Source organism: Microtus oregoni, unplaced genomic scaffold (assembly GCF_018167655.1).
Source record: "Microtus oregoni isolate MIOR12 unplaced genomic scaffold, Mior012 000074F_003, whole genome shotgun sequence".
NCBI classification, from domain to species: Eukaryota; Metazoa; Chordata; class Mammalia; order Rodentia; family Cricetidae; genus Microtus; species Microtus oregoni.
This window is the reverse complement of record NW_024543990.1, coordinates 1,226,084-1,241,986: the sequence shown is the minus strand read 5'-3', so window position 1 is coordinate 1,241,986 and position 15,903 is coordinate 1,226,084. Positions and strand designations below refer to the sequence as shown.

At 44.5% G+C, this 15,903-nt stretch overlaps 1 protein-coding gene across 7 annotated transcripts in view; it reads left to right on the top strand.

Annotated features, from left to right (window-relative positions):
• Positions 1-15,903, top strand: part of Phka2 (phosphorylase kinase regulatory subunit alpha 2) — an 84,217-nt gene that overhangs the window by 42,740 nt on the left and 25,574 nt on the right. For all 7 annotated transcript variants that reach the window (XR_005973441.1, XR_005973442.1, XR_005973440.1 and 4 more), the window contains exons 12-19: positions 1,217-1,312; positions 3,945-4,052; positions 5,590-5,668; positions 9,064-9,198; positions 9,851-9,960; positions 11,155-11,299; positions 11,527-11,605; positions 15,295-15,464. Coding sequence is in view for 4 of the 7 variants with exons in the window: in XM_041642397.1 (XP_041498331.1) it covers positions 1,217-1,312; positions 3,945-4,052; positions 5,590-5,668; positions 9,064-9,198; positions 9,851-9,960; positions 11,155-11,299; positions 11,527-11,605; positions 15,295-15,464 (922 nt within the window). In the remaining 3 variants the exon portion in view is untranslated. The remainder of the gene's footprint in view (positions 1-1,216; positions 1,313-3,944; positions 4,053-5,589; positions 5,669-9,063; positions 9,199-9,850; positions 9,961-11,154; positions 11,300-11,526; positions 11,606-15,294; positions 15,465-15,903) is intronic.

Here is a 15,903-nt window from a genome sequence, read left to right as displayed (position 1 = left end):
GACTAAAACTTGTGGCATTTGAAGCCCAGGCACCTGTGGAGTTTGGGGCTAGGAATGGGCAGCAGCTGGAGGCTGTTGAGGAGAGGCTGCAACAGGAAAATTCCAGATTTGCTCAGAGGGCGTGGGCCAAGGGAGAAAAAACTAGCCAGCAGCAGTGGCTCTGGTGGCTGCAAAACCAGGGTGGAGGCGGCTACCTCCTGATGGCTACCTCCTGATTTAGTGCCCTGAGTTGGATGCCAGATGATGTGTTTATCTAATTATTCTTTAACAATAAAAACTCAGGAGTCAGATATTAGGGTAAGAACCTTAATGATCAGAGAAGCAGTAATGACCCCCCCCCCATCTCTCTTTTTCCTCCATCCAAAAGAGCAGAGACCCTTTCTCATCCCCACCATACTGCTAGTAGTTAGCACCACCCTTTGAATCAAAACAAACTTTATTGACAGTCTTGGGAAATTCGGAATGCAATCAAAATATCACAACAAGATCCACTTGGTCTCTGTCCTCTCTCCCACCTCTGGGGTCATAGATGTGCCACCAGGTCTTTTATGAAGATTCTGGGGATCCAGACTTAGGTCCTCACATTTGCGCCTTACTGACTTGAACCATCGCCCCCAGATCCTTAAGAGAGAGGAAGGGAGTGGGGAAGGGGAGAGAGGGGGAGATGGAAAGGGAAGTGGGGGGGTGAGGAATGGAAGGAAGGAAAGAAAGAGCAAGAAAAAGGAAGGAAGGAAAAAGAAAAAGATTGATTATTGGAAAACTTCCACTTAGGGCAGAAATAGAATATGCTGCCTAAGATAAGATTTCTAGCCCAAGATGTTTTAAACTTGGTAAGACAAATTTTACATATGAGACAACTTAAGAGCAAATTATTTAAACTATAAGAGTATGGGAATGATATCTGGTATAGTATAAATGATAGTACAGTGGAAAGTTTAAGGCCCAAACAGCTACTTCCTCGGGGGCTACCCTTCCCCTCTCCCTGGAAACTTGGCACATGTGGCTGGTCTCAGGGAGGGACAAGCAATGGTGTCCCCCTTCTCCTAACACTGTCAGCAGGAGTCCCTCTCTGGTCTTCTACAGCCAAACATTTTAGCATGTTTTGCCCTATTTGTTGCCAAGAGGCCTAGTGTGTTGTTGGTTTCTAAGTTGTATTGCCATTGCATCATAAACTGACAACCTCTGTCACACTAAACGTGCTGGGGCTGCTTTCCAGGTCCAAGAATACCGAGAAGCTCTGGAGGGAATATTAATCAGAGGCAAAGATGGGATCCACTTGGTGCCAGAACTCTATGCCATCCCGCCAGACAAGGTAATCAGTGGTGCCACGCCCCTCATGCTGCTCATCCAGGCCAAGTGGGTTCAGGCTTGACTTTCAGGTATTCTCCACCCACCTTTTAGGCCAAATGACCCTTTTCTCCAGAAGTGCTTTCTAAAGGCTAGTTTTCCCATCCATTCCTAGGAGGAATTAAGGCTTTGAGAAACATGCGGAACATGCTTGACCATGAATATCCTAGGGAGGCAGCAACTAAAGAGCTTTGGAGCATACATACCTGTACCTAATCTGTGTTTGAATAAGGCCCGTACACACATGACCAAAGGCCATGAAAGAGCCTGACTATACTGAAGGAGTCTTTGGAACCTGTCCAGTCTAAGACAGCCCTGGAGCAGGGACCAGACTCCACTCACTTCTACCAGCCTAGACCTTTGGGTCTGAGTTTCCACCAACTGCATGTATTCGTTGTTGCATGAGCAGACATCTTCACGTATCCAAACTTCCTTAGGATACGTTAAGGACAAGACTTCTGTCAGGCCTCACCATACAGATTAAGTTGTGAAATCTTCCAGGGATGTTTTCTATGTGTCAGGAAGTCTGCAAATTTCTTCATTTTATATTTGTATCCGTATGCCATGGATAGAGTGAATGCTGATGAGGGTGAAGGGTGTCTGGGGCACTTCACTTAGTGACATTTTCATGTCCCTTGTTCATATTGCTCATTCCCTAGTACTGAGGCTTCAATGTCAGGAAGGTGGAAACCAAACAAGAGAAAATGCATACCTTCAATGGCAGTACCCCTATTTTATAGTAGAAACTAGCCATTCCTGCTTTCCCAAAATGTACATGCACTGACCATTGTCACTGCTTGGTCAGAGCTACACTTTCTTCCTGGTGGATTATGCTGGTTGTGAATAATAAAATGCTACTCTACAACTCTCTCTCCTAAATATCACACTGACAGGTTTCTGATTGTCATCCAATATCCTCTTTAAGCAGTGTATTTAGCTTATATACTGGGTACCAGCATTTTACCTTAATTTCATTTTGTGTTGGCTTTGCAAGTGAGAGTTGGCAAGGGTCTTTGGTCAAATCAATAACACATACTGAGACCTCTGGGAAAGAATCTTGCAAGATACTACAAACCTCTATGGCAGCTTTGTGCAAATTAGAAAAAGTCTGGGACTGCAGTGGCATGCAGCCTGTATGCTTGGGCAAGGTGCCACTGTCTGGGGACCCTCATTGCACAGCTGGGGACTAGTGAAGGTATGTCCAGCAAACATGTAGTGAGCAGCCACTCCATGCCTGACACAGCTTAGCGAGTAGTACACAAGGTGGTTCTGTTTCGTTGAGTATGTAGGCAAGGTGAAAGTGGAACTAGGCTAGGAGGTGGAGGCAGCTATAGGAGAGATGGAAGCAAAGATGGGGTACACATGCACCTGTAAATTGTCGTTCAGAAGGACCAGAGTAGGGAGGAGAGGGGTGCTTCCATGAAGAGATAGAATTGAACTCTAGTGGAAAAGAGGGCAGAACAAGTTCATTTTTTTGACCTAGAAAGTTTGTGGGCTTTCTGTTCTTTAGATAGTTCTCATTCTAGATTCTTGCAGACTTCCTTAATAGTTGTATTTAATGTGCTAGCCAATTGTAAAAGTAATCCTGTACATTGTAAAATCTATGCAGACTTCTGTAGAAAGAAGAAAACATTTGTTATCCCTAATGTATGACCCAGTAGCAACCACAGAATTACATTCTGAAGAATATCCTTCCATGCTATTTCTTTTTTGACTCTTTGACTACCAGTGACAACTCCATTCAGTGTGTGCAAAACTTGTTTTTTAAAAAATATTTATTACCAAGAAATATAAATCTTTTCTAAGTATATTAATAATATCACTGGTTAATCCACAGTACTAAGAATGAACCCCACATACACAAACATTTGTCATACCATTTTTGCCCCTGTAGATGGATAAATGTTTTCTATTTCCTTTGAGTGACTACCCTAATCAGTGTTTCAATGACTAAAACCTTAAAGGAAGCGTAGAGTTTAGAAGAGCATCCCATATGTAGCTGACACTATCCTCAAAACAAGCAGGCATTGCTAGGACAAAAAAGCACAGAAGCTTATGCTGTTGAGATAAAGCTCCCGGAAAATTCCACTTTCTGAAGGAGGTAGGCTGGGGAGTGGCAGCAGCACTATTGGTTTTCCTCAACGCATAGTGCCACCTTCTGGTAATTTTCTTGCATGGGCACATGTCCCTGGGGATGGTAAGCCAGAAGAAGAAACCAGGCTTGACATCCAGCTATGCACTCTGCTTATGCAGACTGCTGGTTGTTTTTTTTATGAGAACACAACCACCCACAAACAAAAACTATGGTGCTTCCTGCTGCCGACAGCTGGGTATAGAGCAGGCAAGTCAAGCATCCAGCACCAGTGGCCGCAGGTAGGCTTATGGGAGGAGCACTGACCTAGGACCAGATCAAGATTTGAAGTCCCCCTCTGTTGCTTATAGTCATGGGATGCTGAGAGAGGAACTTTTGCCTTCTCAGTCCACCATCCTGTATTGCACAGAAGTGGCCTGCAGGCTGAGAACTGCTTTATAAATCTTCAGTATGCTCCCCTACTATAAGATATTGCTAACCTTGAACTGTTCATTTTCTCTGCCAGGTGGATGAAGAGTACAAGAACCCTCACACGGTAGACCGAATTCCACTGGGGAAGCTGCCCCATCTTTGGGGACAGTCCTTGTACATCCTTAGTTCTCTGCTGGCAGAGGTAGGGTTTCGAGGGTGGAAAGCCATCCATCTGATTGGAGTATAGGAAATTGGGAAAAGCACAGTGGTTCTCTGTACTGAGTGACTGCCAATAGCGTGTGCAGCTTCATTACCTTCAAGGTCGCCTGGGCTGTTTTGGGACCCTGTCTTTTCTCTGGCCTTGCATATCCATATTTTAATAAACCAGGTCAGATCAGCTACATGCCATGCTCCCTGGCTCCCTCTCACCAGAATCTCTGGTACGTAGTTAGAATCTGTTTGCATTGCTGCTCAGCAGACATGGGAACATTTTTTAGCCAAGATTAGCACATCTGATCTTAGAAGAGACAGGATTTAGGAAGTTATTAGATGGGCTAGAAGCTCTCTCAGCCCAATACACAGAAGCAGAAGGGCTCTTCAGATCTCTCGCTAGAAAGAAACAGCAGGCACATATCATCCTTCAGATACTGCAGCCCACGCCAACCCTCCTCTTGACCCATACCCTCTTGCCTCCAGGCTTCTGTTGGAAAAGCTTTAAAATGCATCTCCCCGTCTTGAGTGAGAAACTTCAGCTGAGAATTCTGGTGTGGGGAAGGAGTCTAAAGAAGAAAGGGACTGACCACATGAGGCTGGCCAGCCTGTGTGCTTCGCCACCTATAAAAGTGGGGAAGAGGACAGTGCATCAGAATGTTACTGGGGCACTGGAGTGGTAAAGACCGTGAAAGATAGCACAGTGGACACATCACCTGGGAACATTGGTTGCTGAGGTGGTTCCCAGGTATGTTTAATCTCCCAAGTTTCACGGTCATAGCTTAATTTATAGCAGTTCACATATATCCATTTGTAAGCCAGTCTTGATTCCAACCAGCTCAGTGACTTTTGGCAGGTCTCTTAACCTCTCTGGGCCTCAGTTGCCTCACCTGTAAAGTGAAAATTTGGGCTTAATTGTCTGCACAATGCATTATTCAGCTCAGATTTCAGTACATGTAAGGTAGGAAATAAATAACTCCACTCCCCTGAGACCTCCTCTCCAATATAAAAGTCTCCCTATGGGCCCAACAGTAGGTCCATTCCATCTCATGTCACCTTCATCCCCTTTGGATGCTTGGATGATTCCTAGAAAGTGCAAGAAGGTATATTTTGAAAGAGCTCAGATAACAAGATGGCAAGAGTTTTATGTTCCAAAGCAGGCAGCCCTGAACCAAAGTCTCACTATAGCGCTTTCGGCTTCCCCACCTGTAGAACAGTGATGGACATAGGAGACTTGAGTGTGACAGTGCACATGCAGGAACTTGGCTAGCACTAGTCATAGCTTTCTTTCACTCACACAATGTGGGGTATATTTGAGTAACCCTCAGAGCTAAGCACCAAGCATACAATACATTGATCAGTAGCATTCTGAGTAGTATACTCTATTATGGAGAGAAAGACAATCAACAAATATGAAGAAAAGGTTTTTGACTGTTTGAGCCCCCAAATATGTTGTTTTCAAGTGTAGGAACAAGGTGAAATCTTAGTTAAAGCAGTGTTTCATAATGTTAATGCTCCTCTCTTCTTAGGGATTCCTTGCCACTGGTGAAATTGATCCCTTAAATAGAAGATTTGCTACTTCAGTCAAACCTGATGTTGTAGTACAAGGTTTGTAAGCGTTTTTACTGTCCATCTTGAATGTTTAAAATCAATGTTAATTTTCCATTAACATTGTTCCCTAGTTATTAAAAAATTTTAAAGGGTGTTTAGCTGGGTTCTAGCAGTGCGTGCCTGTAATCCTAGTACTCAGGAGGCTGAAGCAGGAAGGTCAAGAGTTCCCAGCATTAGGGAAGTAAGAGCTGTAGGATCAGAAGTCAAGGTCACCTTTGGCTTCTTAGAGAGTTTAAGGCCAGTCTAGCCTACATAGTAAGACCTCGACAAAGGAAAAAAGGGAGAGAGAAAGAAAGTGATTTTTATACAATAAGATGTAGGAATCTACGAGAAACTTTGTATAACTTAGGTAGGCCCCAAAAGCAACGGGATTCTTCCCACCTACAAATTTACTTCCTACAAAGGAGTTGTTTTCTGGAATCTAAATCTTGATTATCACTGGAGCACAATTAAGTCATTGAGCATCATTCTTCATTACTGTCACTCTGACAAGTGGAGTCTGAGCCTGGTGCAAACTCAGAACCCAAGTGAAGTGGATCATTTGTCGCTTGAAGGTCTCAGGTCTTGCCACCAGCTTCCTCCCTTCCTTCCTCTTTAGCCAGTTCTTCTTCCAAAAAGGTAAGCATCCCAATGGGGCTGCCTTTCCAAGGGTACCCCAACAGGCCATTTCTCAGGGCTGCTGGGACTCTCGCTCTTCCCCAAGGAATCCTGCAAGCAATGGAGATAGCTATAGAGGAGGCTTTCGATCTAGGTCTGGCCTATGGTATGCACCTAGAGCAGCAATCCCTTCTGTTTCCTCTACTAAGGGACTGGCAGCTCTGACACGTTTTGAGGACCTTGTAGAACACTCACTCAGGTGCTGTGAAATGTCAGCCACTGTGTATATAACACATTGCTCCTAAATTTAGCTACATACCTTTGTTTGTTTGCATAGTTTTTGGTCCTTTGAAACAGTCTTGCTTTGTAAAACTGGCTGACCTTGAATTCAATACATAGCCAAAGCTGGCCTTGTGCTCACAGACATCCTCCTGCCTCAGTCTCCTAAGTGCTGAGATTATAGGCATGAACCACCATGTCTGGCTTAGGTTTTACACTTCTTAAGGATACGGCTTGTATTCTCTTCTGTGTTGACTGACACCTGTGCACCCACACATTGAAAATCATGATTGAAGAAATAAGAAAGCATTCCTCTTTGGGGCCACTGGCCCCTTTTAATGAGCATGCCCATGATACAATGAGAGGAGCTGGAAGTTGACATCTCATCAATAGTGTATAAGTACACGTAATCACCATAACATTCTCATTAGGTAACATTTGCCACATTGCTTATCTCCCTGAAGCTTAGCGGTTAACTTATTCATTCAGGGATCTCAGCTGACAACTGGAGGTGGGAACCTATTATTGACACCCTGGTAGGCTGATCCAGCTGCACTTCTTAGTCTCCACACTTGGTCAACACATATTCTGCTAATTAGTCTCTTAAAACTACAAGAGTTCTTTTCCAGCTGTGGGCTGGGATATATTAATAGATCTCAACCAAATTTTTAATCTATTGATTTTATTTTTAATTATGTGTGTGCGTGCGTGCACGCGTGTGCGTCTGAGTATGAATTTGCAAATATGTGCAGTGCCCAAGGAGACCAGACAGTGTTAGGATTTCTGGAGCTGGAGTTACAGGCAATTGTGAGCCACCTGATGTGGGTGATGGGAGTCAAACTTGGATCCTTTGGAAAAGCAGTGAGCACCCTTAACTATTCACACATCTCTTCACCCCAGCATTTTTTTTTGATGTAGTAGAACAGAGCACCATTCAGAGGATCTAGCATGAAGAAACTCATGCAGATCCAGTGAGATACCTCAACAGATAATAGCACTTTGCCACCAAGTCTGACAGCCAGAGTTCAATCCCTGAAGCCCATATAGTAGAACAAGAGAATTGACTCCTGCAGGTTGCCCTTTTACCCCCACACACACACATGCTATGGCACATGCATGTCCCCTCACCCACTCAGAATAGAGAAGGGGAGCTCATGTGATTGCATCAGACTATGAGGCTCTCCCCAGTGTCGGTTACAATCACTCCCTGAAAGACACAATCTTCCAGAGACTGGGAGTGGTGCAACTTTGATAAATGTGCAATTCTCTTTGTCAGCGGCAGTTTCACAAGGGGTAATTTTCAAAGTGTTGAGGGAAACCATGGTCAGTCCTGCAGATGAGCAATCTTATTTGAGACCTGGGGAAGAGGGGGATTAGGCTCCAGTTCTCCCCCATCTGTTTTGGGCTAATTAAGCATTCTCATGGCTTCTCTTAAGGTTCACTGGAAAGATGAGATCATGGGTATTAAAACCGTTTAAAAAGCGTTAGGTGGTATGTAGATGTAAGGAGGTAATGTTCAGCTCTCTGTGGCATTTATGTGTATCGTATGTTCAGCACCCACCCCAGCCTATGGATACAATGGTAGGATCTGGGGAAGACACCCTAACAGTAGCTTAGCTTTTTTTCTCTGGACCGAGCATGGCCCTGAGACCCTCTAGTTTCTGAAAGGCTCTGTTGCAGTTGGGTAAGATACCAGCTGCTTCCTGTGACTGGCTTCCTCTTCAGCAAGCCCCTTCCAGACCCCATCCCTTTACCAGCACACTGCTTTCTCATAAAGACAGGCAGTACTGGTATGATAGATACCGCCCAGTCATCACTGATGTGGCCCTAAGCTAAGACTAATTTCTGCATCAACTGCCAGGACCCGGATTCTTAGAGGTCCCTGCCAGCCAGAGAGCCAAGGACTCAAACCAGCTTGCATGGGTGCTCTTTCTCATCTGTGGGATTTTGTGCTGTGCTTCTAGGACATCAGTAGAAGCAGGATATCTCCACCAGCAGGCGTACTTTGTTTTCTAGGGAAAAGAAAGATATTCTCTCCTTCTCTTCCCCAGGCTAAAGCATTCCCTGTAAGCAGACACTGTGGTATTCTCATTTCCTCTGCCTTTTGCGAGCAAGAGCCCAGATTTCTGACATCCCCTTAGGTAGCTGTTTGTACTCCTACCCCTATGTGAAAGGACACAAGGCGTATTTAGATAAATGTGAACCCAGAGGGAGGCAAGACATTATTTCAGATAGGCTAAGTTGGTGTGGAGCCTATTGAAGGCTATTTCTACAAGCTCTCAGACTGTCCTGCGTAGTGAGGGCACTTGACAGATATGTATATTGTGTGTATTGAGGTGCAGTTAGGACAGAAAAACAGGGAGTGCAGCAGGACAGACACCACTGTTTTCAAAGCCAAGCACAGGGAATGTGCTAGCAACGCCTGGTGCTGGGCAGAAGGGACAATCAGTTCCGTGTGTCAGTGTGAAGAGACAGCAGACACAGATCTGATGCAGGTTCTTTGTTCTTGTTTGCAGTCGCTGTTTTGGCAGAAAACAGTCACATTAAGGGGCTGTTGCGACAACATGGGGTAAATGTCCAGAGCATCGCTGACGTGCATCCAGTTCGAGTCCAGCCAGGCCGGATTCTTAGTCACGTATATGCCAAACTTGGTAGGTCAGGGAAGCATTGGTATATTTGGTTCTAGGGTTGGGCGTGAGGAAAACCTTGTTCTAAGTTCTGAAGACCTGGGCAGAGCACTAAGCAGGTCAACCAGTTGTTCCTCTTCGTTGTGAAGAATGGGCAGGCAAGCAAATTCCCCTCAGCTTGGTCAGCCCATCCCACCATAGGAGGGCCCCACTGTCTGGTAGATCTATTGGAGAATAAGTAATCACTTTGGAATGTCACAGTTGAAAGAGTCACTAGTATCTGGATACAGCTTCTAATTGTTATCTGTGATGCCCCAAAATGCTCATTGTACCCACTAAAGTAGGAATCAGTTCTCTTTTCTTAGAATCTGAATTTGTTCAGTTTATAGCTGACTACTAAATAAATTCAAAGCCAGTATTAATAAAGTTCTTTTAGTAGTTCTGCTCCATCTAGAACAAACTGGCCTTGTTCATGTCCATGCATGAAGAGGGGGGGTGAGATGTGTTCTCTGCTCAGCTTTGTCCCACTTTTTAAAATGCCATGTGTGGTATTAGGAAAGCAAACTCCTGAGTATATTGTCGGACACAAAATTAAGCCCAGACTTAGCCGACATCACTAGAAATAACTCTTACTCTATTTTCTCTAACTCTGCTTTCTCCTTTATATTTCAAATAGGACGAAATAAGAATATGAAGTTGAGTGGTCGACCATATCGCCACATTGGTGTCCTCGGCACCTCTAAACTCTATGTGATTAGGAACCAGATCTTCACTTTTACACCCCAGGTAACAAGATCAGGCCAGCTGGCCATGCTGGTGCATGCCTTTAATTTCAGCACTGGGGAAGCAGAGACAGGTGAAGCTCCATGAGTTCAAGGCCAGTCTGGTCTATGTGAGTTCCAGACCAGCCACAGTTGAGACCCTGTCTCAAAAACAAACAAACAAACAAGCAAGCAAAAGAAACTGAAGGAAAAAAAAGTGGCAGCAGTAGAAATTAGCCAGCATCCTCTCATTAAGTTCTCTTTTCTGTCTGGTAAGCATTTCTACCTGAAACATGGAAAGATTTTATATGCCTGGGATCAGGTGGAGGGATATAAAATGCTTACAGTAGGTACTCGATTGATGTTACTTGAATCAAATTGAGTATGTCATCACTTCCAGACATGAATATATGCTTTACAATGTGACACATCAGTTGGCTCATATCACCTAAACTTAACAGTCCCTAACCCTTGTGAAGGTTGTCATAGGACCCTCAGTATGATACACAGCTGGACTGATGTGCAGGTCCCCAGCCCACAGTTTAATGGCTGTGGTACTTATCTTCAGAATGTTTGTTCTTGAAGAAAACTAATCTAGTGGAAGCAACTAGAAAGATAGACAGTGTGGTCACTTTGCCAGTTGTGAGACACAGCATGGACCCCTGCCTGCCTGAACATGTGGTTGGCTGTGGGATCTTGCCTTGGTAGCTGCCACTTTAAACCTTGCAAACCATTTCCCTTAGTACCAAATTCTAAATGTAGAGCTGAGCGTGCACGAGCACAGAGGTCAGGAGAACAGTTGGATTTTCACCTTCATTGTTGTGGCAGTACCTCTGGTTGGCATTAGGCAGGCATCAGTCAGATAGACAGTTGTCCCAGCTCTCCCTCGCCTGGAAAGTATTTGCAAACCCAGAATCCCCCAAAGGGGTAGCAATTACCACTTTGATTTGCCCTTTGTGGTGAGGACAGTTTTATCCCTGTGGGAGGAGCTGATGGCCCGTCTAGGAGCACACCTTTCCTATCGTACCTGTGTGGCTGCAGCTGCTAGGCACAAGACAGATTTGTTATGTCTCATCTCAGAGAAAGTGGCCACCTGATTGAGGCCAATACCAAACATCTTTCTGGACAGCAGGTTCAGGATCAGCGCTGCCTTGAGTGACTGGTGTCGTGTGGAAATAAGTGAAGGGTGGCCCTTGACTTGGCCTGTTCTAACTTTCAGTTCACCGACCAGCATCACTTCTACCTGGCCCTGGACAACGAGATGATTGTGGAGATGCTGAGGATCGAGCTGGCCTATCTGTGCACGTGCTGGCGGATGACTGGCCGCCCCACACTCACCTTCCCTGTCACACACACCATGCTCAGTAATTCCGTGAACTCCATCTGCTGGGTCATGGGCTCTTATCTAAATGTTTAGGACAATTGCTGTGGACAGTGGCAAATACTGAAGGGGATCCTTAGTCGTTTGGCCTCTCTGTCTCAGGAATCTTCTGTACCATAAGGGTTTTGATTGGGTCGTGCTAGTGAGAACATTGCAGTACATTGTACTCCCAGATGAAGAAAACTCACTCATTATTTTTTTTTTCATTAGCCAATGATGGATCAGACATTCATCCTGCAGTTCTTTCTACAATTAGGAAACTAGAAGATGGATATTTTGGAGGTGCTAGGTAAGTTGGGATTTCTTTTCATTAAATAAGAATAGCATTTACCTTTCTGAAAGTCTTTTACTGTCCTTTCCTCACTGTTTGCATCAGTTTCTGAACCTAGACATGCAGAATTTTAGAGTAAGAAGGAAATTAATCTAATTCTATCTCCCGTGGAAAACTAGAATCAGGTCTAAAGAAACATTGGGTTGATGCTTATTATTCTTTCCTGGGCTCTGGAAGTGCACTGACATAGAGAGGTGAACACAGCAGTCTCTCAGAGGTGTCTTTCCTGGAACATGACCTAGGGAGGGGCCAGAGGTGCGCAATTAAAGCTGACTTGACAGATTTCTCGAGGGCCCCCGGAAACAGAGCACCTTATTAGTCCTGCATGAGACGCTCTGCACCAGCTTCAGTAGCATAAGACCTATTTGGGTCTGTTAGCCTAGAGTATGACTCTCGGGTGTGATTCTAGGCACCTTAGGTGAATAGGGTTGCTAACTCTATAGGAGTACCTTTCTCATTTTGTCCCTCTGAGTGATGCATGGTAGATTTCTCTGTAGACTCTATATCCTCATCTCCACGAATCTCTTGAGAGTATGTCAGATAACTCCCCAGTGGAGCCTCAGCTGTGCAGACAGACCATGGTACCTTCCCCAGGCAAAGAGAGGAGTCTCTTGGGCTAGTTTAACAGCTGCTGACAGTGTTTGAAGTCAAGTTCCCTCTTCTCGCCTCCTCCCACCTGTTGCCACAGGAAAAGCGTGACCATTTTCTTGATTTCAGGTAAACTACCTTTTACCTTGCCCTTTCCACCATATCTAAGTAGGCAGACCAGTGTGCCAAGTGCATTTCCATCATGTGAGACTGATGGAGGAAGGTCATTGGCTAATAAAGGCACTGCCCTGGCCCATTTTATTGGTTAGAGGATAGGTGGGAGGAGTAAACAGAACAAAATGCTGGGAGGAAGAGGAAGAGAGCTCAGAGACTCAACCGCTTTCCTCTCGGGAGCAGACGCCTGAGAGAGACGCCATGCCCCTCTCCCGGGATGAAGCTCTGACCCAGGATGGACTAGGCTAGAATCTCCCCGGTAAGCGCACCTTGGGGTGCTACACACAGATGATTAGAAATGGGCTAAATTAATATGTAAGAATTAGCCTAGAAGAGAATGGGCCAAGCAGTGTTTAAAAGAATACAGTGTCCGTGTAATTATTTCGGGGCATAAGCTAGCAGGGCAGGCGGATGGGGTGTTGGGGACGCAGCCCCGCCGCCGCCCTTATTACTTCATGAGACTGATCTCTAGAACTTTCCATCTTGCATAACTAAAACACCATACATAAGAAACAACCCTCTGCTGCCCTGCCTGTCTACAGCACCATATCTTCTTGTGTCCCCATAGTTTTAGGCAGATAACTTGTATCATGTAAGATCTTTTAATGACTGGCTCCTTTTATCACCTCACTTTTGTCCTTCAAGGTGAACTTGACCGTTTTTCTAACTTTGGACTCAATTGATTTTTTTTTTGCAGCTCCTAAAGTTGTCCTCTGGGTCCTTGTAGCTTCCTATGGGGCCCATCATAGCCTAAAAGTGGCTTCCCATGCAGCCTGTCCTTGGCCTCTTAGGAATATCAGTCAAGACAGTCCCCACTGTGGCTAGAATCGGAACTCCCATCAGCATCCACTTCGGAGCAGTCTGCCTCTAGCTTGGCTAAGTTGCCACCTAGTATATATAGCATCATGACCAAAAGAAAATATAGCCCTATAATGAACCAACTTACAAAATACATTATTTTATTGAAATCTGATCACTGTAGAAAGATTATAGTATGCAGTTAGGAGTTTTGCAGTATGTTTTGAATGTTGTCTCATTTAGTCTTTGCTTTGTGGCAAGCTAGGGTCTCATCTCTAGACAAAGAACCATAAGCTCAGAGTGCCAGGACTGTAAGACAGATAGGTACAGAAGCACTTTGGGGATCCAGAACCAACCTTTAACCCCTAGGCCTAAGGCCTCCTGCTTACAAAGCACCATGCAGAGAACTGTGGAAAACTTGCAATGCTAGGACTCCCACAGCTACCTGTTGTATTCAGTTGCAGTTAGTTTTGCAATCCTAGGAATCAAATTCAGGGCCTCGGGCTTATATGCTCTCTACCCCAGAGCAACATTCCAGCTCCCAGTTCAGTTCTTGATAATTAAGGTTGAATCTCATTGGACTTCTTTATATTTAAGTCTGGTTTTTTGTTTTTGATTTTTTTTTTTTTTTTTTTTTTTTTTTTTTAGAGACAGGGTTTCTCTGTAGCTTTGGAGACTGTCCTGGAACTAGCTCTTTTAGCTCAGGCTGGCCTCGAACTCACAGAGATCCTCCTGCCTCTGCCTCCCTAGTGCTGGAAATAAAGGCGTGTGCCACCACCGCCCGGCCAAAAGCTTTTTAAGTGACTGTCTTCTTTCTTCGAGCTCTCTTTAGCCTCATAAAGCCCACTCCTTTCACCTGTACCAGACAAGAGATTTCCATTGCATTTTGGTTTTCTGGCCTACTTCCCCAACCCCAGAGCAAAACAAAACAAGCCTTGGAACTGGCCCTTGGCTCTCCACGAGAAGGCTTTTGTTCATTTAAGGGCAGGCTTCTCTTCCCCAGTTGTCATCTTGACATATGCCTTTTGCCCATTGAAACATGGGTGTCTGTGAAGGTAACAGTTGTATTGCATAGTCTGATTTCCTCCATAAACAATTCTATCCTGGATTCTTAGGTTTTCACACATATTGACTAAATCCTGATCTGGTGCTGGTAGCTCAGAGGGAGGTCCTGTTGTCTCCCACTTTAGTATATGACATTTCTGTAGAGCAGAAACAATGTGGACTCCCAGGATCTTGGTTGCTGATGCCTCTTTAGCAAGACCCAAGCTGCCAGTTTTCAGTGGGGCATTTCTTAGCCCAATACAATAGGGCCTGTGCAGGGTGCATTGGTGTCAATCTGAAGATGCTAAATTAATCCAGTGACTCCCTTATAGAGAGAACCTTAACTCTGAGGCATGTGTCTTCCATCAGAAATTCCCTGCGCCCAGCTCACCATGTTTCATGGCAAGTCAAGCACACCGGGAAAATTATTGCTTCTAATCCAGTTGTTAAGGGAGAGAAATTATTGCTTCAAATCCAGTTGTTAAGGGAGAGAAATTATTTCCTCTAATCCACTTGTTAAGGGAGAGAAATTATTTCTTCTAATCCAGTTGTTAAGGGAGAGAAATCCTGGAGGTTGATTCTAACTAAAAGGGGTTTGCACAGTTTATTTTGTAAAGTTGTGAGCTGATCAGGAAAGTAGATTTGTATTTTTTTAGGCTTGGGGACAAAAATTTGTTATGACTCTTTTGACTTTTAAATGCTCTGTCCTTTTCACTTTATACTTGTGAATAAATTTTTTGATTCTTTTGCTTTTTGAGGCACAGTCTTACGTTGTCGAGGCTGGCTTCAAGCTTTCTGTGATGCAGAAGATGGGCCCAGCCTTCTGTTCCTCCTGCTCTTACTTCCCAATTGCTAGAATTACAGGCATTCTCCACCAGGCCCAACTTTTCTATTGAATTTTGGGTTTCTTTCTTGTCTTGTATTGGGTTAGTAGTTACTGGCTCCTACAGAGGTGTGAATTAGCTATTGAAGAGTTTCACAGGGATTCAAGGGGGAAGTCTGTGCAGTCTGCCTGTAGCCCTAACATAGTGCCTTCTCAACAGAGTAAAGCTAGGAAACCTGGCAGAGTTCCTCACTACCTCATTCTATACGTACCTGACCTTCTTGGATCCAGACTGTGACGAGAAGTTGTTTGATGACATCAGTGATGGGAGCTTTAGCCCTGACAGCGAGTTAGAACTGGGAGGATACCTGGAAGACAGCAGCCATCCAGGTACCTTGTGTCAAAATTCTGTGGAGTGTTGGTTGTATTGGTTTCAGCCTTGGCACTATGATAAAATTGCCTAAGACCCAAATACAGAAAATAATTGACAAGCAAATTAACAAAAACAAGGCTTCTGAAGATTCCATTCACTCAGATGAATAAAGTGCTGGTTTAAGAGCCTAATTTACGCTGGCGCCCTTGAAAGGCCTTTCATAGGCCTAGTAGGAAAGTCTCAGTTCATTAATTGATATTTTAAAAAGATGGTTCCCATTTATTTATTTACTCTCTTTTTCTCTGTCTCTCTCTCTCTCTCTCTCTCTCTCTCTCTCTCTCTCTCTCTCTCTCTCTCTCTCTCTCTCTCTCTCTCTCTCTCTCTCTGACATACCATGACATATATAACATATCTGTAGAGGTTAAGGACAACTTTTGGAATTGATTCACCTGCTCT